Source organism: Ixodes scapularis, unplaced genomic scaffold (assembly GCF_016920785.2).
Source record: "Ixodes scapularis isolate PalLabHiFi unplaced genomic scaffold, ASM1692078v2 PGA_scaffold4__175_contigs__length_147842914, whole genome shotgun sequence".
Taxonomy (NCBI): domain Eukaryota; kingdom Metazoa; phylum Arthropoda; class Arachnida; order Ixodida; family Ixodidae; genus Ixodes; species Ixodes scapularis.
In genome coordinates, this window is record NW_024609879.1 from 104,984,851 (window position 1) to 105,011,575 (window position 26,725).

At 46.5% G+C, this 26,725-nt stretch overlaps 2 protein-coding genes across 2 annotated transcripts in view; one reads left to right on the forward strand and one right to left on the reverse strand.

Annotated features, from left to right (window-relative positions):
- LOC8053538 overlaps positions 1–26,725 on the reverse strand; it is a 42,535-nt gene that overhangs the window by 8,308 nt on the left and 7,502 nt on the right. The gene's annotated exons all lie outside the window — the stretch shown is intronic.
- LOC121837614 lies at positions 20,999–25,091 on the forward strand. Its single transcript, XM_042293287.1, has 2 exons — positions 20,999–21,829; positions 24,689–25,091. The coding sequence occupies exons 1-2, from the start codon at positions 21,023–21,025 to the stop codon at positions 25,028–25,030; spliced, it is 1,149 nt and encodes a 382-aa protein (XP_042149221.1). The 5' UTR covers positions 20,999–21,022; the 3' UTR covers positions 25,031–25,091.

Consider the following 26,725-nt stretch of genomic DNA (forward strand, 5'->3'; position numbering starts at 1 on the left):
AAAGATGAAGGACAACGCAACACAAAAGATCTCAAGCACAGCTGAATTTTATTTCACAGACGTTTGTGTTAATCTAGGGTTTCGGTTCTCACTTTCTTTTCTTTTGGCTTGGTGGTGGTGGGGGGGGGGGGGGGGGGGGCGGGCACCGAAACCTTATATAAACACGAACTCCTGTGAAATTAAATTCAGCTGTGTTTGAGACTTTGCGCGTTGTGCCGTATTTTGTCTTTTCCCGTCTCGGGTTTTTTGTCTTAAATTATATAGTTTTTGTTTCTCTTACGGGGTTTTCGCAACACCTGACTGGCTTATTTTTCTTTCTCTTTTCTCCGCACAAGAGCAAACACAACAAGAAAGGATGAATCTTAGTTTATGAATGATTTTCCACATTAATCTTTTTCCTCCTGGAAGAGGCGGAAGATCACGGCAGACGCCGCCTTAAACATGCCAAGTTACGGTCGAACGCAGACCCAGGTAAACCGACGAAGACTCGAAACGCATCAAATGCGGCGTGCAATGTTTCGCAATTCCTTGGTTCCACCGACCGCGCGTTTCGTTGCCCTCTCCGCAACCGACTGTTCACAACGGTCAGACGGGACACGCCACTTCCGTCTATGCTTTCGCATTTTTTGCTATTTATCCTCCCACAGTCTTTTTTTCTACCTCCTGGGTTTCAAATTTGCGTGACCAAAACAAGCCCCCCCCCCCCCCCCCCTTCCAAAAGCGTCATCACTAGTGCATCTACGCAGCGCCCCCTACCATGCGTTAGGCCTAGCACCACCACGAGCGCCGTGAAGTTTCTCACAACGTCTGCTTTTTTCGCAGGGGTTGTAGTGTCGTCAGAACGTCGAGCTCTGATTGGCTCGGATGGAAAGATAGGGGGTAGACCTCAATGCCAGCTGCTTTGGGGCCTACTCACTATCCTTCCAATCGGAGCTCAGCGTCGTTCGGACGTCAGCGACCTCCTGCTCAAAAAGCAGACGAACTTGTGCCGCGCATTAGCAGGCGGCGGTACCAAGACGAAAACGTCTGCCGCTCTGCGGCGTCTCTCGTCGACTTTGGGCGTGTTTTCCGCTTTGGGCAGCTAGTCACGGGTCTACTAACGATGACGTCATGGGCCGGCCTTGTCTTCTAGGTGGCACTGGCGTGACGCGGGGAGGGAGCCTAATGCGCGATGCCCCGAGAGTCACGCGTCAGTGGCCTGACCATAACGTTCAATGCGCTTCGGGCTACGCCGTAATTGTCTTTCTGTACGGGGTTTCCACCGACTCGAGAAGTCACGGAGGAGGCTGTTCTTTCGGCGTAACGAAATCTCGTTCGCAAAGCCGTCTCGGTGGCTTTAATGATCGCGTATACTTGCGCGCGTTGTTTCCAGTTTGGAACGGCGATCCGCTGGCTTTGCCACCGCGGCTATTGGGGAGGACCAAAAAGGCCTCCGTTATACTCCGACGTCGAGCGTAGCAAACGCGGCGTTTCCCAGCGGACACCGATGCTGATTGGTCGAAGATATCGAGTTCCTGCTCTCCAGCCAAGGAAAGGCCTTCGTTCTGCGCTACACCATGTTCGCTGCGTTCAGTGTCCGAGCATTCATTGTGCGTGATCGGTTCAGCCGTTGATGGCAAGCGAACAAGGATGTGTGCGCTTTGAACGCTTTGATTGGCTAGTCGCGGACGCGGAGCTCGGATTGGCTGTGACTGAAGGATAGTGGGTAGACCTCAAAGCAAGCTGCCTTGAGGTCTATCCACTATCCTTCAATCAGAGCCAATCAGAGCTCGGTGTTCTGATGTCACTCCAACCCCATGCAAAAGAAACAGACGCATTTACGCTGCGCATAGCGTCAGATGCGGTTGAACTTAGCGGAGTATATGTATGCTTCGTCTGTTCTTAAAAAGGGTAACGGGACTGCGTTCTTTTTCTCGCTAGTTTATCTTAGTAAGTGCACGTGCTCGAAAGTGTAGAAAAAACGTCACTAGCGGCCCACGTGTCCGCCCTACTTGGCCCTTTTAAACCATTTCGGCGAAGGAGCTGGCTTCTCTTCTCATTTGTGAAGTTGTGTCGTCAACGTGCGGGACACGGTAATTATATCGCGACGTGGGATTCGGTCTTGCGGAGCTTAGCCCAATCAGCACGCCGTCTCGCTTCCCACGATACGATGACTGCCGACTCCTTTTCGTAAGCATTGAAGTCCTCAGGCGCACGGCCACAGAGCTAATACAAAAGACAATTTGCAGACACCGTCTGAAACGTGTTTCTTTCTTGTATGACTCTCATATTGGTCATGCAAAAACTGTTTTAGCAGACATGTTCGAAGCATACATATAGAAAGTATTCACTGGCGGCCATAGCTGTGTGCGCGACTGCTGAGCGCGTGTTGAGGGCGAGCTTCCACAGTTCTTTTGCAACCTGCATTGCCCACCATCAAGATTGGCGGTCTTAGCAGCCTATTAATGGGAGCTCGTTCTGGGCATGCGTTCTAGCAACACTCACAAATATGGCGTCCAGTGAATACTCCTTATATGTATGAGGCAAACATGTTTCCGAAATGCTTGAGGCGCGTGACCGCAGATACTGGTGCCATCATATATGCATGCAGCGAACAAAGTGCCATTTGTATGGTGTACGAGCAAAGGCGACTGCGGTCTAACGGCGTCGGCACGCACGCACAAAGTCCGTTATAAAACAGCTTCGAGGAAAATATAGTTACACCATTAAAAAGTATTTAACAGTCACTGAGACCAGCCACGCTAAGAGAAATATATCGGCAATTATTTTTAATATTTATACGTTGAGAAAATCCATCACTTTTGCCAAGTAGACTGGTAGTTCTATACGGTATGAATGACATAAAAACGCCAACATACACGAAAGGAAGCTATTATGATCCTTAAGTTATTTTATAGGTGTAAGCTTGTGGCAGCTCTTGCAAAAATAAAACGAAGTTTTTAGGTATATAGAGATAGCCAGATAAAAAAAGAAACAAGCAGTCCTGTGTTAATCCACAGGACGGTCACAGCTAGAGCTGCGACACGTCACGGCGAAGTCGTTGTCCCAATTGGCTTCGTTCTCACGAGCATGCACCTTACAGTTCTCTCCGCTACGAACGGCGAGACGCGTCAGCGTTCGCCACCAGCGCGCATTTCAGCGTCTCACAATGACCGCGACGCTAGCACATGCGACGCCAAGACACCCGCGTCTCTATAGACGAGTTTCAGCGCGTTTGCCCCCCTGGGGAGGCTCAGGAATCCACTAATGATGACGTAATGAGCATGCCATTTTTCTAGGACGTGTTGGATGGATGGATACGGCTGAACAAATTTAATCGGGTGGCGGCTTGCGCCACCTAGCCGAAGCTTTTTAAATTCAACAATTTTTACTCCGATTAAATGTGAAGTTAATCAAGAATGGCGTAGAATTTTTTGTCGTGACGTCGAAGCAACTGTGACCGTCTAGGACGGGCATTCGTGACTCATACTCACATTTGTTCCACAAGAACCGTAACCGTAACCGAAAACTGTTTGGGAACGAAATGTTTTCAGTAACCATAACCGGAACGAAACCGTTATTTGAAATTTATGAAAACCGCAACCATGAATTATTTACCGGTAGCAGATATTGACCGAAAAAAAAAAGATTATTTTTTCTCAAGAATGACTTGGAGGAGGGATCTCGAAATGTGGCCATTTGGCAGGGTCACCGTCAGTGGGTGGTGCATCTGGTAATATATTTCCGTTCAGTCTAAACTAAGGATTAAGAATACTCCAGTAGTTGGAATCAGTGGTCGAGCTCTTAATAAAAAGTATATGTTTCGATATCTGCCGCACTCCTACAACCGCTACATGTATTCAGCACGTGTCGCCATCGGGGTATTAACTATTAAGTTAGAATTCTGAGGTGTCCATTCAATTCGGTTCTATCAAAGCCACCGATGTTTTTGTCCTGTAGTAGGCAGTGCGAAGAAACGAGGTAAACGGACCATCACGGAGAGCTGGCGGAAATTAAAACCTGGTATTCATTTCGTCATGACGATTTTGAACGGACAGAGAAAGAAAAAAATAAGTCAGACGTTTTACATTCACGTTTCGAATAAAGTCACACACACACACGCACACACACACACACACACACACACACACACACACACACACACACACACGCACACAAACAAACACACACACACACAGACACACACACACACACATACATATATATATATATATATATATACAGCTGTGATACATACGAGGGTTCTTATCATGTTGTCTCATGTCTGAATTTCCTTGAATTTGTGTTGCAATAAAACGCTGCATTAGTCGTAAGTATAACTTTTTGGTAGTGCAGAGTATAATTTGTTGTTAATTAACCGGGTGTTGTTTACTACACAAAATACCTAAATCCACAAAGCAAAAAAAAAAAAAAAAAGAAGCGAGTTGTAAAGACAGGGGCGAGACACGCATTAAACTAAAGAACGTTCATTCAGGTCATGAGGGCACATCATTTTGCTTCGCGCAGGAGATAATTACAGTTCTTCTCGCTCGTTTCGCCCGTCTAGTATTGAATGGAGTCCTTCGTGCAAAAGACTGACGCACGGAAGAAAAAGAAAACATTCAGTGGAAACGTTCTGGGAAGTGAATACAAAGACAAACAAGAAATGTGGCAAAACAGATGAGTGGTAATACGCCAAGGGAGCTTGAAAGGGGTGCTCGGAGTTGAGTGACGGGTTAATAATGCGCCATAGAAACAACTTGCAAGATATTCAACGTGCTTCACGGAGAACGAAGTAAAAAAAACCACAAAAAACAGCTCTATAGGAGAGTTAAAAAAGAAGATTGCTTTGTTCGATATGGGGGGGTGTCCGAAAATTAAGGTTAATCAAACTAGAATGAGTTTTTTTTTATTACTACTCTTATTATTACTATTATTATACCCAAAGGCCAGATCGTTCTTTCAATTGCCCTGACGCTTTAATAAAAGAAGAAAAAAAAACTGCTACTTTTGTTTTATAAATATTATATTAGATTTCTCTAGAACACATTAAACAGCAATTTCGGGGGGTGAAGAACGTGTTGTTTATTCACTTCCACACTAAAATGAGCCTACAAATTAACGTCACGTCACGTGGCATCACGTGACCCGACATCACACGACGTCGGGTGACGTGGCCTCAATTTTCCCGCTAAGTTATAATATAATAATATAATATTGTTTATTTTAGGTACCCCAAAAACAACCACGCGGGTCCTCAAAGTAGCGTACAAAAGATTAAAAAAAAAAAAAACACAACACAAACATAGCATCAAATGTACAAATTAACATGACTACAAATAGTGGCCACACTTCACAAAAAAAATGTAGCACAGTTTCAACTTCCAAATAAACTCTCCAACTCCCGGAAAAAAAAACAAAAAAACACACACAAAAAAACTGAGGAGTTTGTGAAAATGTCTAAGCTAGAGGATGCCATTCTATAAAATGACATTTGCATACGGGATAGTGGTGACAATTTAGACATGGATTGAACGTAAAAGATAGTAAAATTTCTGGTAACGCGACAAGGAACATGAAGATCGACAGAATTCAGAAGTAGGTTAGCATCAAATCCATCCATTTACCGGCCTGTGCAAAAAAAATCAGATCATGCTCAAATCTTCTATTTAAAAAAAAAAAAAAAAGACCTAAATAAAACACTATTAAGAAGAAATTCATACACATAATGAAAGCGACGCTGAAAGTGAGTGTCTTACAAAATGCTTATCATTTTTTTTTTTTGCATCGATTCAAGACTGTGTACGTGTTAGAGAATTCCAAACCACTGAGGAAAATTTAAGCCGTGAACGAGCTAAAGCACAAAATAAACGAATCATGCACGCAGGGTGTCTGAACTTTTGAGGTATACGAGATATAATACCAAGAGTTTTCATCGCACGGCCAACCATAAAATAAACATGATCATTGAATGACAATGCTCTATCAAATTAAGGCACACATACAGATGTTTCATTACAGTCACGCGTTCGATCGGAGTTTCTCCCAAAGGGTAAGTAAAATGCATAAGAGCGTGTCGTCTGCTCAATGAGAGAGCCTTAATTTTGGTAAGATTTAGGAGCAGGTTATTCGCCAAAGACCATTACAGCATGTTATTCATGAAGAGCATTGTAATCAAGAGGGGTATAGCAAAAAGCTTAAACATCTTAATATCATCCGGAAGCAGTAAGAGCTCAGATTTTTTGACCCATGATGGTATATATTTAACACATATCAGAAACAGAGGAAGCCTTAGGAAAGACCCCTGGAGGACAACTGAAGTTGAGTAAAATAGTTTAAAACGGACACTAGAAATTCGAACGTGAATCGTACGACATGGCAAATAGCTTTGAAACCAGAGAAGGAGCTTAGAACAACAACCGTAGAACGATAATTCGTGGAGAAAATTATCGTTAAGTTAAGCAAGATAATCGAGCAAATTAACGCGTTTGTTTGAGGTCATGGTGTCATATGACACCATTACAATACGTGACGTCCGGTCAGTTGACCTCAGTTTCCTCGCTAAATTTAACGGGGAAATTGATGGTGTGGAGTCGCGATACCACGCGATTCCATGAAGGCATGTGGCGTCAATACCAACGCCACGTATCAACGCCACGCACGCATTCCAACGGTCATGGTGAGTAAGTAAAGCCGGGGTCACACTGCGAATATACATGATACAAAAGACAGTCTGCGCACAGATTCGAACGCGAGTCACCGCAAGATCCGTGCTTCGAATGCCGCGTGGCAACGAATTCGAGGAGAAAACCTGGCACGCGCGGCATTCGAACCGCGCGGACGTTGCGGTGAGTCGCGCTCGCAGACCGTCTTTTGTATGATGTGCATGGGCAGTGTGACCCCGACGTAACGGTCAGCCGCGCGAAGATGCTCTCGAGAACCAGTCTCCAAGAACCGCGAACAATGGGTATGACAACACCTCCTTGGTGATGACGACACAACTGCCGCTTCTCGGGGACACGTTAACAAAGCCGCATTTCATCGCAGTTTTCAGAGCAACTCCCAAGGTTACACTGCTTATGCGTGAGACAGTCTGTAGACACTGTTTGAGACCTGCTTAGTTCCTTTATGACTTGTCACGTGACTTATGACTTGTGACACGTGACTTATGACTTGCCTGAGGCCGCAGGTAATTCTGCCGTCGTGTCCGCCGCAAAGACCGCGTTTTCTTTTTTTCGCGTTAAATGAGCACGGTGACGGAGGACCAAGCCGTCTCTAGCAGACGTTCTTGATCGCCAACTTTTATGTTTCGTCGTCGGGAGATGCTGTCGAAATCTAAGGATGAATTTAAAAAGGGAATGCCGAAAATAGCGAGGATCTAGACGAAATAAGTCAACACGAGACGCTGTGTAAAAGCTGCAGTCATTCAACCAGAATTGATAAAACTAGAAACGTATTGTATGTTTAGAGCAAAGCGGCCGGGTAAAAAGTGAAGAAAATTGAAGTTCCTAACGTTGGAGTGCCGTGATATTAAGAGGCTCTATAAGCTTCGGTTATCAACAAGTATCAGCCCATACCTCCAATAATAAATTTGAATTCTTACTGGTAACCGGCAACTGTTATTAAGCTGTGTGTGTGTGTTTTTTCTTTTTAATGGAATTTCGGTTTAATGCTGCGCTTCGTGGTGTGCTTTCCACGCGTAGTCTCAAACCAAACTAAACTATTAGGGGTGTCTACCTGGCTAAGCGTAATAAAGAGATAGCACAAAGAACAGACAAGGAAACGAAAAAGACGGTATTACGCCTTTCCTGTTTTCTTCGTGTCCTTGTCTTCTCCTTCAAGCTGTTTATGCTAGTCGCAAACACAAACATGTTGTTTTTGCTTGATAGGTTAGACCGCGGCAGAGCCGTGTAGAGAGACTGTTCAATTGGAGGCGCCGGCAGAGCCAGGACGTGCACCCAGACGCAAAAAGAGGGCTTGACTTGCTCTCATGGCCAACCAGAAGCCGAAAATAGCCCCCTAGCGGCGGTAGCCAGAAACAGTTTTAATGAGCACCTACGGGTTAAATGCAGTAACCCTTCACGGTTGAAAATATGGCGCACGTGACGTTTCGATTATGATCATGCAAAAATATTATAGAAACGAATGTGCCGCTCGAACTCTGTTTTGCTCGGATGGAGTTTGACATCTCGGACGGCAGATTCCCGACCCTCGGCGCCTGACGTACGGATTCCGTCGATCGTTCTGCTAATCGCGCACGCTTTTTACATGCTCTCTATCTTCACACGTCTTCCACCATGATTCTGCGCGATGTTCCGTGATCGAGACCGTCGCATGCACCTTACTTTCGGTCGCCGAGAGTCACTCCGACGCACTTATTAATTTCGTTTCTCGCGACCACCACCAGGGTATCAACTATTCGCGGCTTCTGGGGTGGCCACATTCTAATCTGTGAAGACGCCCTGGAACGCGCCTAGCCCGCTTTCGGCCAATGGGGCCTCCTCATTTGCCTCCAATACTTCCCAATGAATGGCCAAACTCCCTCTATATGTACGTCTCTGGGCCGCATCATGCATCATACAAAAGACATGGTGTTTATTGAAGACATAATGAGAGAAATATCTGCTTCATAATTATGTATGCTTCGAAGCATGTCCGCACACTGTACTTTGTGTGATCTGTTTTCCAGTGGGCCTGAGGCTTTAAAGTCGGGCTTTCTACCTTCCAAGTGTTGACCAATTATGTCCATCGCCGAGGAACGAACAGAGGGGGCAGCGCTTGAACGTTAAGTTTGACAAAAACAACGTGCGGAGCTTCTTTGAAGACACGCACGCGTCAACGGAGTCTCTAAGAAACGGCGGCCATATATGAATGCGCAAATATCATTGTCACGTCCGCTATTGTCACACGCGACAGCCTCCAAGGACAAAGTGAGAAGGGTACGCGGGGCTACCGAGACTCCCCGCTCTTTCTAAGATGGCGGACATCTTTTTTTTTTCTTCCTCCTAATGGATGCGCTCAGTCATCACGCTTGATTGGTCAAGCGAAAAGTGACGTCACGCCTCGGGTGTCTTTAGGAAACGACTGGATGCCAGCCGGTGGTTCGTCGCCCTTCCTTGGCCTTTATTTTTTTTATTTATTTCCTTTTTTTAGTCAGAACGCATGCACGGCCGTGCCTTTTTTCTTATTTGTTTTTAGTCTTGCTGATATTTTTGGAGCGTGAAGTTTTTTGGTAGACGGACGAAGGGCCTTCATCTTCGCGTGGTTCCGTATTTTCCGAAGTACGAGGTTGGACAGAGTACGTGCATCTTTGGTGTATTTTTGCGACTCGTCCGTGCGTTCCGGTACCCTGTACGGGTACCGTCTTGTCCCCCTTGTCCGTTAACTTATTTCAAACGCCATATAGGTCGGTACGGTACTGCGCTGGTTTTTCCTTGGAGAAATTAAGACGCGCTATACGGGAACTCATCTCTGTTACGTCACGGCGCGGTGGTGGCACGGCTGTCGGCACGGCGCAGACGCTTCACCTCACGTGAATCTGGCTTCCGCGCACGCGCAAAGGCCACTTGTTTGCAAAAAGCGCGTTGGTCTATAGACCATTCCAATCATCGTGCTCTGATCCCTGCCATCTTTGTCTACAGAGCTGTGGAACTCCATCACGAGCATGCGCTATTGATCTCTTCCGCGGAACACGAGATGTTGCCCACGCGTTCGTAGCCTAGTGACTCAGCAACTAATTGCTAATCCGCAGTCAATCAGAGTGCGGCATTAACCAGAAGGAATATCGAAGAACCAATCACAAAGCGAGTAGTATGAACATGATAAAACACGCCCCGCAATTCTTAAGGCCCTGTCACACTAAGGCAACAGTTGGACAACTCTATCCGTCAACACGAGGAAATCGTGTTGCCGGCGACCCTGTCACATCAAGGCAACAACAACAGTACGGCAACATGTTGCTCCCGCCCGGCCACCGTGTTGTCCGATTTGTTGCCCGACAACCCTGTCACACCGCGCTGACGGTGGGAACAACACGTGGAACACTTCGCCATCTTAATTGTTTACCTTCGTTCGTGTACGCGCAGCGCGCGTACACGAACGAAGGAGGAGCGGGCGGATGTGGTCCTCCCAGCGGCGCGGCGTCGCTGGAAATGTGACTCTACAAAGTGCTAGTGCGTTCGAAGAGCCGGAAATCACAACGGGACGGCATCAACCGGTGACTGTGATTAGAAAACTTGACACGAGGAGTATATTCTAGCCTTTATTTTATCAAAATGTTCTTCATTCGCTGACAAAGCAGATAGTCCTAAGCCGAGGAAAACCGTATAAAGTGTTTCTGTTCGGTTCTTTCCTTCGTGCAATTCCTATTTCTACTATAAAATTGAATTAGCACCGGCAGTACCCCAATGCGTCTTTTGTAGCGTGGTGTTGAACTGAACTGACAGTGCTTAAAAACTGCGGCACCGACACGATCAACCTTCATAACAATCGGTGGAATTAGAGTGACCACCTTCCTGTAGGCGAAATGCAAGACACCCTGACCTGGGGGGGGGGGGGGGGGGGGAGGGGGAGGGGGAGGGGGAGGGGAGGGGAGGGGGGGAGGAGAGGAGAGGAGGACGGTATTTTCACGACTCACGAATAGGTGTTAAAAAAATTCACCATCACGCACACCCCGATCTCCTGTGCAGTCCGAAAGCGTATTGTACTCTTGAAGATTGTGCAGCGGAAATTAAGCTAAAATACTTTTCACTGGCAGTGACACATTGTTTGTATAAGTGTTATGGTAAATATTTTATTATGAGTGCCTAAGTTGAAAACATGTAAATTGACTGCAGCAGACCCCAATGCATGAAAGGGAAATAAGAAACAGTAATTATTTTTCGACTTGTCGTTTCCTGTCGATGCTTACAAGCTAACATGCTCTTACACAAACTTAGAACCTTATGTTGCTGTTTCTACGTCCCCTTGTGAGTTGCAGGTTTTTTTCCTTGTGTGGCCGTCTTCACTAAAAAAAGCTTTCCATGACAACCCTTTTGCATGACACAGTATGATTTGCAAATAACTACAATAGTAGTTTATTTTTCAACTTTCGGCGAGCAATTGTCGCTTGCAATATTTTGCTATCGAGGGTCGAGGCACAAACGCACATGCCCGTCATTCCCCTGTAAGAACGACGGTCGTTGCACGCAGTGCTTGTACAGAAAATGGCATACAACCGAGATTCACACGTTCATCAGCGACCTCCGCGCTACCCCGTGGCCCGCTCTTCAGAAGCGCCAGAATTCGCGTAGTCGAATGCTACGACAATGTGAAATGCGGGATGTTTTAAAGATTTTCGAATTTCTTGCGGGACGCGGGACACGAGCCCTCAATGCGGGACAGTCCCGCGAGCCGCGGGACGGGTGGTCACCGTAGGTGGAAAATATATTTTTCAACGCTGTCTATTTGCCTACCGCCTACTTTGTGATCGCTTCATTCTCCAAAACGTCCTGGGTATTTTTGAAACAAATCAGGTGTCTGGTGGCGGGTTTTTCCAAGTTCCAAGCATCAACAATAATGATAAAAGTGGGCGTTTTAATACTTCGATTTTTGAATCTTTGTTTTCCCGGATTATTTTTATAGTACTTTATGAGGTGAGTGGGCGTGTCATTTTATTTCACTAGCAGTAATGTGAGCTGGTCTCTCGGCAGTTCTTATTTCAACACCAGTCTGAACGTTCACGACCGTAGCTCTGACCATTTTGACTAATCGCTTTCCGTAATTACGTAGTAAAAACATTCATAAAATCATTTTAGCTGCACGCGAGAATGTTAAATAACGTTTTCGAGGCTTTTGTTTGAGTAAGACATTATTGATGGGAACTGGACTTACTATCGGAGCAATCTCTGTTGTCGTGTTGCCGGCACGAAATTCGCTCAGCCTGCAATCAGGGCAACAAACGCTGCCGAAAGCAGTCACACTGAGGCAACAATTTATTTGTCGTCCATGTTGTCCAGCTGCTGCCGCGATCTGACAGGTTTGTCGGACAACACGGGGAGCGAGCAACAAGTTGTACCACTGTTGGACAACGTGTTGTGTTGCTGTTGCCGTCGCGCTGCATGAGTGTGCAGGGCCTTAAAGTTCTGTCAAAGGTGTCGCTAAGTTTAGGGGTGGTGGCATGACCACCCTAAACAACCCGCTTAATTTTCGCACAAAAATAACTTTAGAAACATACCGTCTTTGCGACAAACTGTCGTTTGATTCGCAATACATCTTTCATTTACTGTATAATACATGTGGGTTCTAATGATCTGTTTAGGTTAAGGTTTTTTTAGCAGGGGAAGAAAAGAAAGCATTCTTCCCTGAAATTGTCAGTTTGGTAAACGATATTTTTTATTCGCGTCGTTCTCTAAACTCAGTACCGTATCTGGCGACTCAAAACGCCGCTTCACTTTCGATAAATTAAATGGCGGTCATGCATCTGTATCATCGGGCACTGCCAAGTTCGCACGTCCATGGCAGACGAGAATGGTCTCTGCGATCACATCCTAATTCTTTCTTGATTTGCTTCAGTTGCGATGGTGCGAACAAAAGAACTGACCAGTACAAACCGGTGGCCTCGATTAAACTTCTGCCATCCGAAGGCTTTAGAACCAAACTCTTGGCAAGAGATTGATTGAGACACTCTCGGAAATAAACGCTTACGTAGCCGCCGTATCCAATTCGCGCGTCGTGTTTTACTGACGTCTAAAACGTACAAGCCTAATATATTCTCTGCTTGGTAGCATCTTTAACTTCTTCCTTCATCAGCCTTAATCAGGCGCCTGCAACGCGTCTTAGACAGGTGTGTTTAGCGTCCTGTGCATAGACACCTGTTGGGACGCCGCCAGGATCGCCACTGGCGACAGCATGACACTTCTATGACGTCGTCAGGTGGAAATCGAGGGAAATCGAGGGACGCGGGAAACAGACTAGTCGGAGACGTGTTCCAGGCATAGAGTTATTATAATGTACGCTAGAGGTTCAACTGGCGTTAGTGTCTATGCGACTTCCGTGACGCAAATTGAAGCAGATAGCAACCAGTCTACTTTTGCGGTGCTCCTGTGCATTCCTATGGGAAAACGAGCGTGCATTTTGTCTCTTCGCCGGAAAATAACACGGAACACTTTGGTTATTTGGGTCGTACCGAATAGTGCGTACCTTGATTAACACTGTAAAAGTGTAATTGATTTAGTTAGCGCATTTTCTTCATCAGTGAACGATGTTTAACTTCGCTACATTTCAGTTCAAAACGTGTGTTCCGCAGCAGGTGTGTAAAAACAAGCGACGATTCAAAGCAAAAGTACAATCGAAAGGAATATAGAGTGTATTCAAGGCTTGTCAGCATTCCGGTGACGTTCACATATTGATAATATGTCAGTCCTGTCGCTATATGAAAGTGACCCCGTCGTGCATGAGCGGATAAAAACACTCAAACCGTAGAGAATAAAGTCCGTGGGCTATGAAAAGTGTCTCTTCGTATTGTTTTCTCTGCCGGGAAGCTTTTATCAAGCATTTGGGCTCAAAGATTTAAAACGTGCGTGTGGTATTTTGAACGTAAAACGAATATCATCTTCGTTCAGAAGAGAAAGAATAAAGCGGTACTTGCTTATTTAAAATCGCAATAGATTACGTGGCCTTCGATTTTTGATCGTACATGCACGGGTAGTTACTGATCCAGTGTTACTGCGTAGCTCTTGCCATCTCCCTTAATTCCCAGATGTTCTTCGTTCGTTTGGCACGTGTATCCCTCACGCTGAAAAGAGCCAACGTCGTGTTCGCGCTAATAGTGTCCGACAGTGCACATAAATATGCGTACGAAGCCGTTTTAGCACCGTTTTTAATGTGATGAATTTGAAAGAAAAACGCCATAACTGTCCAATTATTTCGTCGGCATGAATGGGAAATGTTGCAAGTTACCTAGTACGTACGAATTATTTGGGATATTAGCTCTTATGGTCGAGCGCAGGGAGCAAATGCACTCACTTTTTCCCATAGTAATGCATTACCGGAAGTCAATTTTGGACTGGTTGCTGTCTGCTTCAATTTGCGTCAGCACACTAGCGCCACTTGAACCTCTAGCGTTCATTATAATAACTCTGTGGTTCCAGGCACCATGGTTTGACCCACTGGTTTGACCCAGTAGCCGTGCACTGAGATGATGATGATGATGATGATGATAGCGATCAAAGTTGCCAGACTGAATTTATATCAGGTTCTGTTCGTCAGAATCAATATTTGCGTTTTCATTTTTTTAGTTAAATATTCGAAGAAAATCTATGTCTTATTTTAGGTCAACGCTTTTACCAGCCTAAACATCGCTTCTATACTTACTGACAGGTTCGGAAAGACAGGGTGCGTGGCTTATTTTATTCAAGATTGTAGCTACGTGATTGTTCCCTCGGCCTTCTTACCTGCTAATGCGGTATACTTTAGTTGGCCGAGGAGCGATCATAAAATGCTTGGGACGCTCCACGTTCCTCAATCCTTAAGTTGCCACGGACTGTGTACGTATATTGAATTCCGTACATTCCTTCCAATTATTCTGACAACGTAGCGTGCAGCTGCGTTTCTCCCGCTTGTCAATGGACGAAAGTTTTCGAACTTGACACAAGTAAACTTTTAGCCGTTGGACTCGGAATCGCAATTTAGCTGTGGTTCATCGCTCGTCAAATATTTGAATACCGCAGTCCCGGAAAAACCGAACGGCATCAGCTTTCTTTGGCGCGACTTCAAAGAGCGCACCGACGACGTGAGAAACATAAACACGCGAGAGAAGAAAAAAAAAAAAATTGAGATGGCGTGAGGTAAGCGAGCAAAAGGAAATAAAAAGAGGCGAGGGCGCAAGGAAGCCGGTAAAGGCCAGGCATACATTGAGCAAGAAACCTCGTGCAAGTGCAGAAAATTGGCTGTTTTGACCTCCGCAGTCAAGCCACCTGTGCCGACGTCTTTATATTTTTCTTGCGATCTCTCCGCTCCCCGATTACTTTCTGAACGTGTCTTTCAAGCATCATGTCGGCGTGGATAACTGAGACGCCGTAGTTCAAACGAATTTTAGTTGTATACAATATTAAGCGTCGCGTATCCAATACCACATCTACACTGTAATGTTTGTTATCAGTCAGTAAAGACTACTGTGTTAGAGGAGAATTACATAAATGACGAAGGCAGGACGACAAATCTCTCTTATGCAACTTTACCGTAACTTTACCAGCATGCTCCATTTACATTAGAAGGGACTGCTTTGATAGTTATTGAAGAGACGCAAGCAGCAGTTTTAGTGAAACATTTTGCGCCTCGTAGACCCTTCGTTAGTCAAACTAGATCGAACAAGTCACACTGGTCTGACTGACGAGGGGTCTACCAGGTCCAAAATGCTTCGAAGGCAGCGACGAAGATCGCTCATTAAAAGATTCTTCACCATTAAATTAGTGCGACTAGTTTGATCTAATTTGACTCACGTTGGGTCTACCAGGCTCGTAACGTTTCACTGAGCTATTTTCGCTGCTGCCTCCGTCCCTTCAATAACTAAGGACAATACTTGTTTTATTATATTACTCTAGAGAGCTTGTTTTCTCAACCTATGTAGGTCATCTAACTTTTACTATTATTACACTGTTCCCTGTTTTATACCATTTTGACATTTTATTCGTTCTGAAGCGGTCTATGAAAGAGGCAAAGCTAGAAGAGTTTGAAAATAAAACAACTTGCGCTCCTTTCATTATTACTCCATAAATATTTATTGAAAGAGTCACACGATTACATCAACTCTATTATATAAGCAGCTATATGATTATCTTTAAAGCGTGCAGCGGAACTTTGATTATTGACTACGCATTTATACTATTGGTCTACGCGTTACTGAAAAGCCATATCAGCCATATATATTTTTTTGCGATTATGCTTGAGACGATACACGACGGGAAGAACTCAACCAGAACCTCTATCTCATCAAAAACGAGGCCAACAATTACCTGGGCATAAAGTCAATAACACCTCTAAATATAGCCCACACACTCGAGTCGATCGCCGCCTGCTCAAGCTTACACGAAGCCATTTATACGAAAACAAAAACGAAACTATACCTCGTTTAACCTATACGAAAGACCGCACTGGAAGCTACGAACCAATCTGGCGCTGAGAACGTATACCACTTGACTGGACGTCCCTCTCGTCGCTGCAACGACACATAAAATAATCAAACCATGTGCAGAGAAAATTCGACACGTCATCAAGGGGAGGTCGAGCGCAGACATACCGGAGACGAGCGCTGTGTATAGGAGTTCGGCAGGGCCACGCTCGGGTGTCGGGCTCGGGCCCAATTGCTGAGTAGGCGCCATTTTATGCGGGCGAAAATTGCGGGAGAGGAGGAGACCGGAGCGCGCACGGACGTCAGGACACCGAGCTCTGGTTGGACTGATTAAAGGGAAAATGTAAATGTAAATGTAAATGTAAAAGCTAGCTACCTTTGTTAGCTCGGCGTTCTGATATGACTGCGAGCTCTCGTCCTCTCTTCTCCCCCAGTTGCTGCTCGCATAGTCACCACCCGTGTAAGGAACGCAGGGCGTTGTTAAGCCCTGAACATCTGACTATCCCCCCTCGGCCAATGAGTGTGCGTCATTGGCCAATAAGAACCCAAAAGGACCAATCACGAAGCAAGGAGCGCGAACATTATAGACCAGACCACGTGCCCCGCGTTTCTTAAGTTGTAAGTGACTATAGCGAACCATAGATGGCGTTGGTCGCTGCGCCCCTTCCGAAGGTCACGTGACACCCACAAGGATAATGACTGGCTTCGACGGTCGATCGAATGTACTCTCTGCGGTCCATCGTAAGGTGAAACCATGTGCAGAAGAATAGCCTCCGATATACTGACAAGGCCTGGGAAATCGCCACGAAAAGCGGCCACCGAAATGGAAAAGGTGGAGCGGCAGACAACGGACGAGAGGAGAGCCACGTGACTGTCGCCCCGCTGCGGCGAGACGCCGAAACGCAACGTCTCGCTGCTGCCGCGAGACGCTGCGGCGAGACGCGAGGACCCGAAAGTGTGTTTCGGGTCCTCGCCGCTGCAAACGCTGTGCGCTGACGTCCAGGTTCCCTGAGAAATGACTCGTTGATGCTCTTCGCTACCAGATCCTCGCGCTCCAAATCTGCGACCGGGCACTTTATGGCTCTGTCGTCGAACTACCAGGCTTTGTGAGTATAGAGGAAGCTATGGCAGAAGAAAGGCGGTTATGTCTTTTCCTCGTACTCCTGTTCCCGGTCGTTTAACTCGAAACAAGCAACAAACGAGTCACGGAACAAAAAAATATAATCTATTCCTTTCTTTTTTATCTGCCAGGGAAGAGCGGCCATTCGAGAGTATGGTTTCCACGTTTCGCACGAGAAGGCACACTGCAGTGGGGCGGGGAGTTCGGGGCCACTGGGCAGAGTGCGTGCTCCGCGAGCACTCGGGGGAGTCCGCAACGTCCTCCCATGGGAAACGTGTTCGGGAGTTGCGCGAACTGCCTCCAATGTGTGCTGTTTTTCTCCCTTGGCAAGGGGTGTTTCGAAGCAACGCAGTTTGGGAGCAGGCGGAGTGAGAGCTTGCGCTGCAGAATTTCTCTGCGGACACGTCTCAGTTATGTTCTAAGCGTGTTTGTTTCAGGCATATATGTATGCTTCGAATAAATCTGCACACAGTTGTTTTTAAAGTTAGTGTGACAAGACACGTCATTCAAGAAAAAACGCCTCAGACAGTGTCTTTCGACTGCCTTTTGTGCGATGTATTAAGCGGTGGGACAGGGGTTTAAAGACCCCAGGCAAGCAGTAGTACTGCAATGGCTACATCTCTCATCTACACCTGATTATTGCAACTTCACGCTAGCGAAACATACACACAACGCAGTTTCTTTGCTTGCAAAGGGCTATTAACGAGAAAAAGAAAAAGCGAAGCGCTCTGGTGGATAGACGCTGATTGTTCTACTCCACCTAATTGAAGCAAATATAAATGATTACAAGCACAACGAAGCCATATAGATCAACACTTCATGGCTTTGGAATGCATGTGACTGGTCCAGCTTCAGATGCGGCTGGATGTCCAATGAACGACAACCCGATGGAAGATCCGACGGCCTCATCGAGCGCCGCTTCATCATTCGACGGAGTTTCTAGTGAGCTTGACGACTTTCGAAGCGCCGCAAGAGGCAGAGTGGCCGTCATGAGTTCCGTATTATCTGGCGTGACCGCAATCACAGCAGCACCGATTTAGCCTATCTCACCGTGATTTTGAAGCCCACAGATCCCAACAAGACAGCAGTGAAAATTAATCCTCTAAATATCTCTAAAACACTCGAAATGATCGCACCAGACGGCGTCATTCTTGTTAGGCCAAATCGAAGGCTGAATCTTTTCGGAATTGATCGCAGAAAAACAGAATCAACGAAAGCTCTACTTAGACTTGAAGGCATCGGAGGGATACCTGTGCAAGCCTACGCACCGCACTCACGTAAAGGAGCCAAGGGAGTCATCTACGGAGTACAGGAACCAGGAAGACATCAGTGAAGTCCAGCTAGAATATGGAGTTCGGGCTACAGCTGCCGTTCTTTTTATCCGGCGTCTTGGGAAGTCAGAGGCTGTGAAACTAGTTTTCAGCACTAACACCCTGCCGGCCTACGTCACCGTCGGATACGCGCGGTGCAACGTTGAGCCCTACATTGAAAAGCCTCGACAGTGCCCGAACAGCAGTTGCTATGGTCATATTCGCGGCACTTGCTACAAAACAACTCGCTCCAGTCGCTGTGGTGGAGCTCACAGTACGAGCAAGTGCGACACAGAAGACCGTAGATATATAAACTGCAGCAAAAAAAAAAAAAAAAAATACGAATCAACGTCTCGTCAGGGTCCCAAATTCAAACTTGAACAGACTATATGCAAGCACAAGAACTACGCTGGAGTGGGCTACAAGTCCGCAAGATCCAGCCATCCTCTTCTCAAAAGAAAAAGTGAAAGTCAACCCACCTGAAACAACTGAACGTAGACAACATCAAAACTACATTGCAAATGACTCAACAGAAGTGTCCGGCACATCCTCTCTCTGTACACGGAAGATAACAGGCGAGAGAAGGTAATACGCAAGCTGCACGTCATACTACTTCCGATGACAAATCAAACACGTCTAACACACCAGCATAGAGGCTGAATTACGCTAAGTAGTTTCAATTCTTTTCCCTCGTGAGCCTCTCGTTAATATTAACGCCAGAAACCAAACTAGTCTGTCACAAGAGAAGGATCCAGCAAGTCCCTCTCCCTCGAGCTTGGGACCTACATTGCACACGGTGGCCACGTTTATTCGTAGCTGTCTTCTCACTTGGAACTCTTCCATAGTTCCAGCTTCAATAATACTACTTATTTACATCCTTCCACTCATCCAGCTATGGTGCCAGCAAGTACACGTCACGTCGATTACACGCTTCCGCCGACAGTTTCACACAGTAGGGCCATGGAATTTATTGAATGATTACGTAGCCGAGCGTCTATCTTTCAGTAAAATACAAGAGGTCTACATAATCGCTTATCAGATTTCCGCCAGTTTGAGTTCAAATATTGTTTTCCTGTCGTTTCAATATCAGAATCACGAGTTGGTTCAGAGGTGAGACTATTAGGTTATGAGCGTTTTCACTCCCAAGGAAGGTCGGGTTTACGCAGGGTACTTCTTGGAATTAGGAAAAACCTCACATTCTTTCTGCATGCTGTTTCACAGCACCAATCTAACGACTACATTGCCGCAAATTTTTACAAAGGATCGATCACTCTCACGATAATTGCGGCGTAGATTCCACAAGGTAGAAAATTTGACAAGAAAAAACTAGACAAAATAATGAATAAAGCAACAAGCCCACATATTCTGACAGGCGACTTTAACAGCCATCATCCAGTGCGTGGTAGTAAAAGGGATAATACTTAAGGAAGAGCATTAGTCGACCTGGCCGACAAATATAATCTTACTGTTCCCAATGACGGAAGTTTCACGTATTTCAAAGAAGTGACGATCAGTAGCCTTCAAGACATTTCATTAGCATTTGCCGATCTGGCCAGTAAGGCATCATGGTTTGCCGACATATAAACTATGGAAGTGATCCCGACTTGCCTATATCACAATAAGCAGATTTTGTTGCACAAAATTAGATACAAGTTGATCCTAAACTAACTGTGAAATATTCAAAGAAAAATTTAAACAACGTGTCATGAGTTCGCTACTACTGAAGACCTTGTACAATTATTGCGTCCAAAAAAGCTAGAAATTCGTTCAAAATCTCAAAATCGCAAGCTACTGTCGATAACGAATAAGAACGGCTTCGCGAAAAAGAAAACAACCGCCCTTTTTATTGACATCAAAGCGGCATTTGATACAGTGGAACACAATGCAATTCTTCTTGAAATGAAACGCATGGGCTTTGAAGGATTTGTAGCCTCGTGGATATGAAACTACCTTAAGGGAAGAAGGATTAAGATTTTAACTCAAGGCGTTGACACTGGACTCCATGAAGTAAAACGAGGGGTGACCCAAGGGGGGTTTCTTAGTCCAATGCTTTTTAATATATCGCTTATTGGACTTCTCAAACTTCTTCCAGACCCAGTAAACATATCTTTATATGCCATTGACATTTGTCTTTGGGTACCGAGTGTAGCAGCGTGGCGCTGCAAGTCACGGCGCACCACGGCGCATCGGCTGTGCACACCCCGGTCACGGATGTCACGTGACAAGCGCCTATAAGTATAGCACGTTCAATAAAGAAGCTCTCTTTGCCCGTTGGAATGTCGTCTGCTCAAGTTATCACATTGGCGACGAGGATGACAACGCACCCGCGCTGCCCAGCGGAAGCGTCGCAGACGGCAGCAGACGAGCACCATACGAGCGGGGCCAACTGAACGGACAGCGACAGCCAAAGCAGCGCAGTCATCGCATCTCAAGCGGGCGACGGACGGAGCGGACACGACGGACGGAAGCCAGCAACCGATAAGTACGCCGTCGGTTTGCCGAAATATGGCACCTCTTGGAAAGCTTGACGAATACGACGAAAAACAACAGAATTTTGACTCGTATTTAGAGCGTTTCGAGCACTTCGTTAGCGCAAACGACATCAAACCAGAAAAGAAGCTAGCGGTGTTCTTGACCGTTATAGGACCTCGAGCTTACGAAGTTCTGAAAAGCTTGGTCGTACCGGCAGTACCGGGAGATAAGTCGTTCGAAGAAGTGAAAGTTTTGCTGAAAAACCACTATAGCCCGAAGAGCTCGGTCATAGCGGAAAGGTGCAAATTCAACAGACGTGTACAAGAGGAACAGGAGAGCGTTGAAGATTTCATTGTAGCGCTAAAGCAGTTGGCAAGGAAGTGTGACTTTGGCCAGTTTCTGCAAGATGCTCTGAGGGACAGGCTTGTGGCGGGAATACGGCGCGAAGAAACGCAACGTGCGCTATTCGCCGAAGAAAGCTTAACCTTCGAAAGGGCATGCAAGATCGCATTGGATCAAGAGCAGGCGGCACGACAGACAGCGTTACTACACGCCGGAAGCAAAGACGCGTCGTTGAACGAGATAAGAGCGAACCAGAAAGATAACGTCAATAAGCGTGACGTTCGAAAACACAAGCAAAGCAAGAAGTCTTGCGAAAGATGTGGAAGGGCGCATGCGGCAAGCAAATGTTGGTACAAGAATGCTACGTGTCACAAGTGTGGCAAGTTAGGCCATTTGCAAAAAGTGTGCTCGAACGAGAAAAAGGGACCCAAGAACGCGAATGCAGTGGACTGCTCGGAGGACGATTCAGAACTGGACGTCTATCACTGCCTTAACACGGTGCGTTCGGGTTATGAAGTGAAAGTCAATGTTGAAGGGGCGGACGTTTTCATGCAAATTGATACAGGAGCGGCTGTAACAATTGTTCCTGAAAGTGTTGCGAAAACCGTGTTCCCTCATGTCAAGTGTGAGCCATCTCGGGTAAACCTAAAAACGTACACGGGTGAACGAATCCCGGTAAAAGGGCAATGTGACGTTTCCGTCACATACGAAAACCAGACTTTGAAACTGCCCGTTATCGTCGTCGATAACCAAGGCAAGAAATTGCCGTTGCTCATGGGGCGGAACTGGCTTGAGAGGCTCAGACTTGAGTGGAAAAGCGTCATGTCACTGGAGCATGTAACTGATTCACACCGAATAGAAGCGCTGCGTAACAAGTTCCCGACAGTATTTTCTAATCAGTCTAGTGTCACGAACAACTATCAAGCGAAGATAGTTCTAAAACAAGATTGTACGCCGGTTTTTTGCAAGGCGAGACCGGTGCCTTACGCGTTACGCGATAAGGTTGGAGAAGAGCTGGACAGGCTAGAGAAGAGCGGGGTTTTACGCCGCGTAAGTCACAGTGAGTGGGCGACTCCGGTAGTTGTAATTCACAAGAAAGATGGATCACTCAGGTTGTGCGGGGATTACAAAGTAACGATCAACCCTGTACTAAAAACCGACCATTACCCACTGCCGCGACCTGAAGATCTGTACACTGCCATCGCAGGTGGCAAAGTGTTTTGCGTGCTGGATCTTTCTGCTGCGTATCAGCAGGTACCGCTGGCTGCCGAGTCCAAACCACTTTTGACTATAAACACGCACATGGGGTTGTTTCAGTTCCAACGCCTACCGTTTGGTGTGGCCAGTGCGCCAGCCATTTTTCAGTCCTTCATGGACGAGGTGCTTAAAGGCATACCTCATGTGGGATGCTACATTGATGACGTCATCGTGTCCGGAAAGGACACCCAGGACTGTCAAAAGACGCTGGAATGCGTCTTGCGTCGACTTCGTGACTACAATGTCACTTTGAAAACGGACAAGTGCCGTTTTTTCCAAAGCTCGGTGACCTACCTGGGTCACACGGTGAGTGCCGATGGCATTTACCCGACAGAAGCAATGACAAAGGCTATCACAGAAGCGCCCGAGCCCACCTGCGTAACGGAACTGAAGGCGTATTTGGGGATGCTAAACTTTTACGCTAAGTTTCTCAAGAATGTTTCGTGCGTAGCTGAACCGCTTTATCGGTTGTTGAAAAAAGGTGAAAAGTGGTCGTGGACTCGGAAGTGCAGCGAGGCCTTTGCTGCTACGAAGCAGTTGCTCGTAAACAGCCAGGTTCTTACGTTCTACGACGTAGACAAGCCAATTGCATTGCTGTGTGATGCTTCATCGTACGGGATTGGTGCTGTCATTTTTCATGTAACACCAGAAGGGGAAGAGCGCCCAGTGGCGTTCGCGTCGCGAACGCTCACGTCAGCGGAAAAGAACTATGCGCAGTGCGAGCGAGAAGCGCTAGCTCTGATGTTTGGTCTGAAAAAGTTCCATCGCTACCTGTATGGTAGGGAGTTCACTCTCTATACAGACCATCAGCCACTGCTTGGGATACTGGGGCACGATAAGCCTGTACCTACGCTAGCGGCAGCTCGAATGCAAAGATGGGCAATGATTCTTGCAGCCTATAGGTACAAACTCAAGTACCGTAAAGGAAAAGATGTCGAGGTGGCTGATGCTCTGTCTAGACTCCCACGACCGATGACAACAGCTGACGACCCTGCTGAGTGTCTTTTGTTGTTTGACAGTACTCCCTTGACCGCGGAAGATGTAGCTAGAGCTACAAAACGTGACTTGACCTTGTCTCGCGTAGCTAACTACGTTCTGAATGGATGGCCTGCCCAAAGTAGCGAAGAGCTAAAACCGTACCATGTACGACGTGACGAGTTGTCATTTGAGCAAGGCTGCGTCACCTGGGGCTCAAGGGTGATTGTACCTGAAAAGCTGCAGTCACAGGTTTTGGCACTGTTGCATGAGGACCATCCAGGTGCTAGCCGCATGAAAATGCTTGCCAGAAGTTTTGTATGGTGGCCAGGGCTAGACCTAGAAATCGAGAGCTACGTACGACAGTGTCGCGTATGTCAGTCTGTTCAGAACGCTGCTCCACCTGTACCGTTACAGCCATGGAGCTATCCAACTAAGCCGTGGCAACGAGTACACGTGGATTTTGCTGCTAAAGAAGGCCATGTCTTCCTAGTACTGGTGGATGCTTTCTCGAAATGGATCGAAGTGTGGTCCATGTCTTCCACCACTACTGGTAAAACACTCGACAAATTGCGAAGTGTATTTGCGGCTTATGGGCTACCAGAGGTACTGGTGAGTGATAACGGACCTCAGTTTGTTTCAGATGAGTTCTCTGAGTTTATGAGGGTGAATGGCATCAAGCACGTTAAGACGCCACCCATTCATGCTGCCTCCAACGGCGCAGCAGAGCGTCTCGTGCAGACCACAAAAAAAACTCTGCTGAAGCAATTGTTAGACGAGAAACAGAGTGGCAAGAAACACTCTTTGCTCGAACGTTTGGATAGCTTTTTACTGAGCTATCGAAACACCCCAAACAGTACCACTGGTCGCACTCCAGCCGAGCTGTTTTTGAAGCGACAGCCACGAGTGAAACTTTCTTTGCTTAAACCCGATTTTGTAAAAGCCATGCAAAACAAACAGCAGCACCTGAAGGAACAGAGTGATGCGTCGCGAGGTGCTAACCGGTCTTTTGTTGTGGGTGATACTGTGTTGGTCAAAACGGTGCGAGGCGAGCTAGTGTCATGGGAAGAAGGTGTGGTGACTCAAGTCGTCAGTCCTGTGACATATTTAGTGAAAGTGGCGCAGGTTGTGCGGTTCACACACGCCGACCACATCCGAGACCGCCTTGCAAGCCCGACGTCCCTTGCTGCACCGCCTACGCCGGAGGAGCCTACGCTCCCAGATGTTCCGGTGCCTCGAGAAACCCAGCCGATGGTGCCACAAGTTGCTTCTGCTGCTATGCCAGCGGACTCTCAAGCCGGCAGTCAACAAGCTACACGGACGCGTCAGCAGCCGCTTCCACCACCGAGTTCCACAAGTGCGCCAGTGACGACACCGGAGCCTTGTACTGAGGCACCGACTTCCAGAAGAAGTACGCGAGTGCGGCGTCCACCGGACAGGTACAAACCGGAGGACTTCCGAAGCTGATGTGAGGGGGAAGGAATGTAGCAGCGTGGCGCTGCAAGTCACGGCGCACCACGGCGCATCGGCTGTGCACACCCCGGTCACGGATGTCACGTGACAAGCGCCTATAAGTATAGCACGTTCAATAAAGAAGCTCTCTTTGCCCGTTGGAATGTCGTCTGCTCAAGTTATCACACCGAGCAAGTCGATATACATAAATCGGGTGCGACTACAGAAAGCGACTAATATTGTCGTAAGATATCTCAAGTCTCGTGGCCTACATACGTTTCCCATGAAGTCAGCTGCTGTTGCTTTTACAAAAAAGGATCCCAGCGAATATCTTATTTATGCAGACGGATTAGCAATACCCTATGTTCCTGAACACACCTCCTTAATTTTAACTATTGAAATATCTTTCACTTAAGGCCCCCACATCAGACGACTCAAAAATAAATTATGTTCTTTCCGCCAAATAATTCGAATGATAGGCGGAACAAGTTGTGGCTGTTCCGTCTCAGCAACAATGACCTCCGATAACTCTCTTTTTGTAGGACTCTTACGATACACGTTACCAGTTATGAACGGAACCTCAAAGTCAGTTATGAAGGATCTTGAAAGTGCCCAGGCGCAAGCACTGCGCACTTGTTTGGACCTGCTCAAATGCACATCGAACAACGGCACACTCGCTGAGGCTAAAGCGCTTCCGTTTTCAGCTTTAAGAGCTCAAGAAACAATCGGAACTCACCCTCGACGTAACACTCGTAAAGACATTGAATCTAAAGCCTCCCCTAGCTTCTCCAAAGTCATTACGCTCTGAAATAAAATCTCTCCATCTTATTTGAAGCTGCCCAGAATCCGACGCTTCCGCATTAGATGAATCCCCCATTAGAAATTTTAGCGAGCATTCCAGGAATAGGAAAGAAAACAGGTACATCGATCGGGCCGTGATTACAGAAATAGCCCTAGAATTTATATATCGAACCTATTCACTACTTATGCATATTTATAAGGACTGGTCTACCACTCTAGCCTCCTCGTCTATCGGTATATTCCATCCACCAAAACAACTATTAAAGCAAAACTGAGTCATACGACATCCTCGACTGATGCAGAACTCGTCGCAATAAGAGCACCCATGCAGCATATTACTCTCCACAATCCACACCAACGGGGGATATTCGTCGACTCTTACGTCTGCGCTCCTAGCTCTCTCTTCACTCAGTAAAGAAAGTGAAAACATTCAACTTAATCACGCAATCCTGGAGATCCACCAAAAAGTTTTTGGTTAAAGGGTACAATGTAGTTCTCCACTAGATGCCAGGACATTGCGGGATCGCTGGAAATGTTTTTGCAGACAACGCAGCCATAGATGCACACAAGGAGACTGCTGCTATCCTTATTCCATTTTCAAGAACCGATTCCAATACCGTCACTCGGACAACCGGCAGTGACATAACATCGTCGTTATGGAGAGACCCCTAATATTACTACAGATATCTACAACGCATTAACCCCAAACTAGAATTTTGCATGCCACGAGGCCTTTCAAAAACTCAAGAGTCAACGCTTCATTGGCTACGTCTCAACGCCGCATATACGAAGAAATACCTACATCTCATTGGCAAAGAAGAATAACCGACGTCCTCCTCATGTTCTTCACCCAAAGATAGTGACCATCTATTGTGTATATGCAAGAAATACGATTCTGAAAGTTGAACG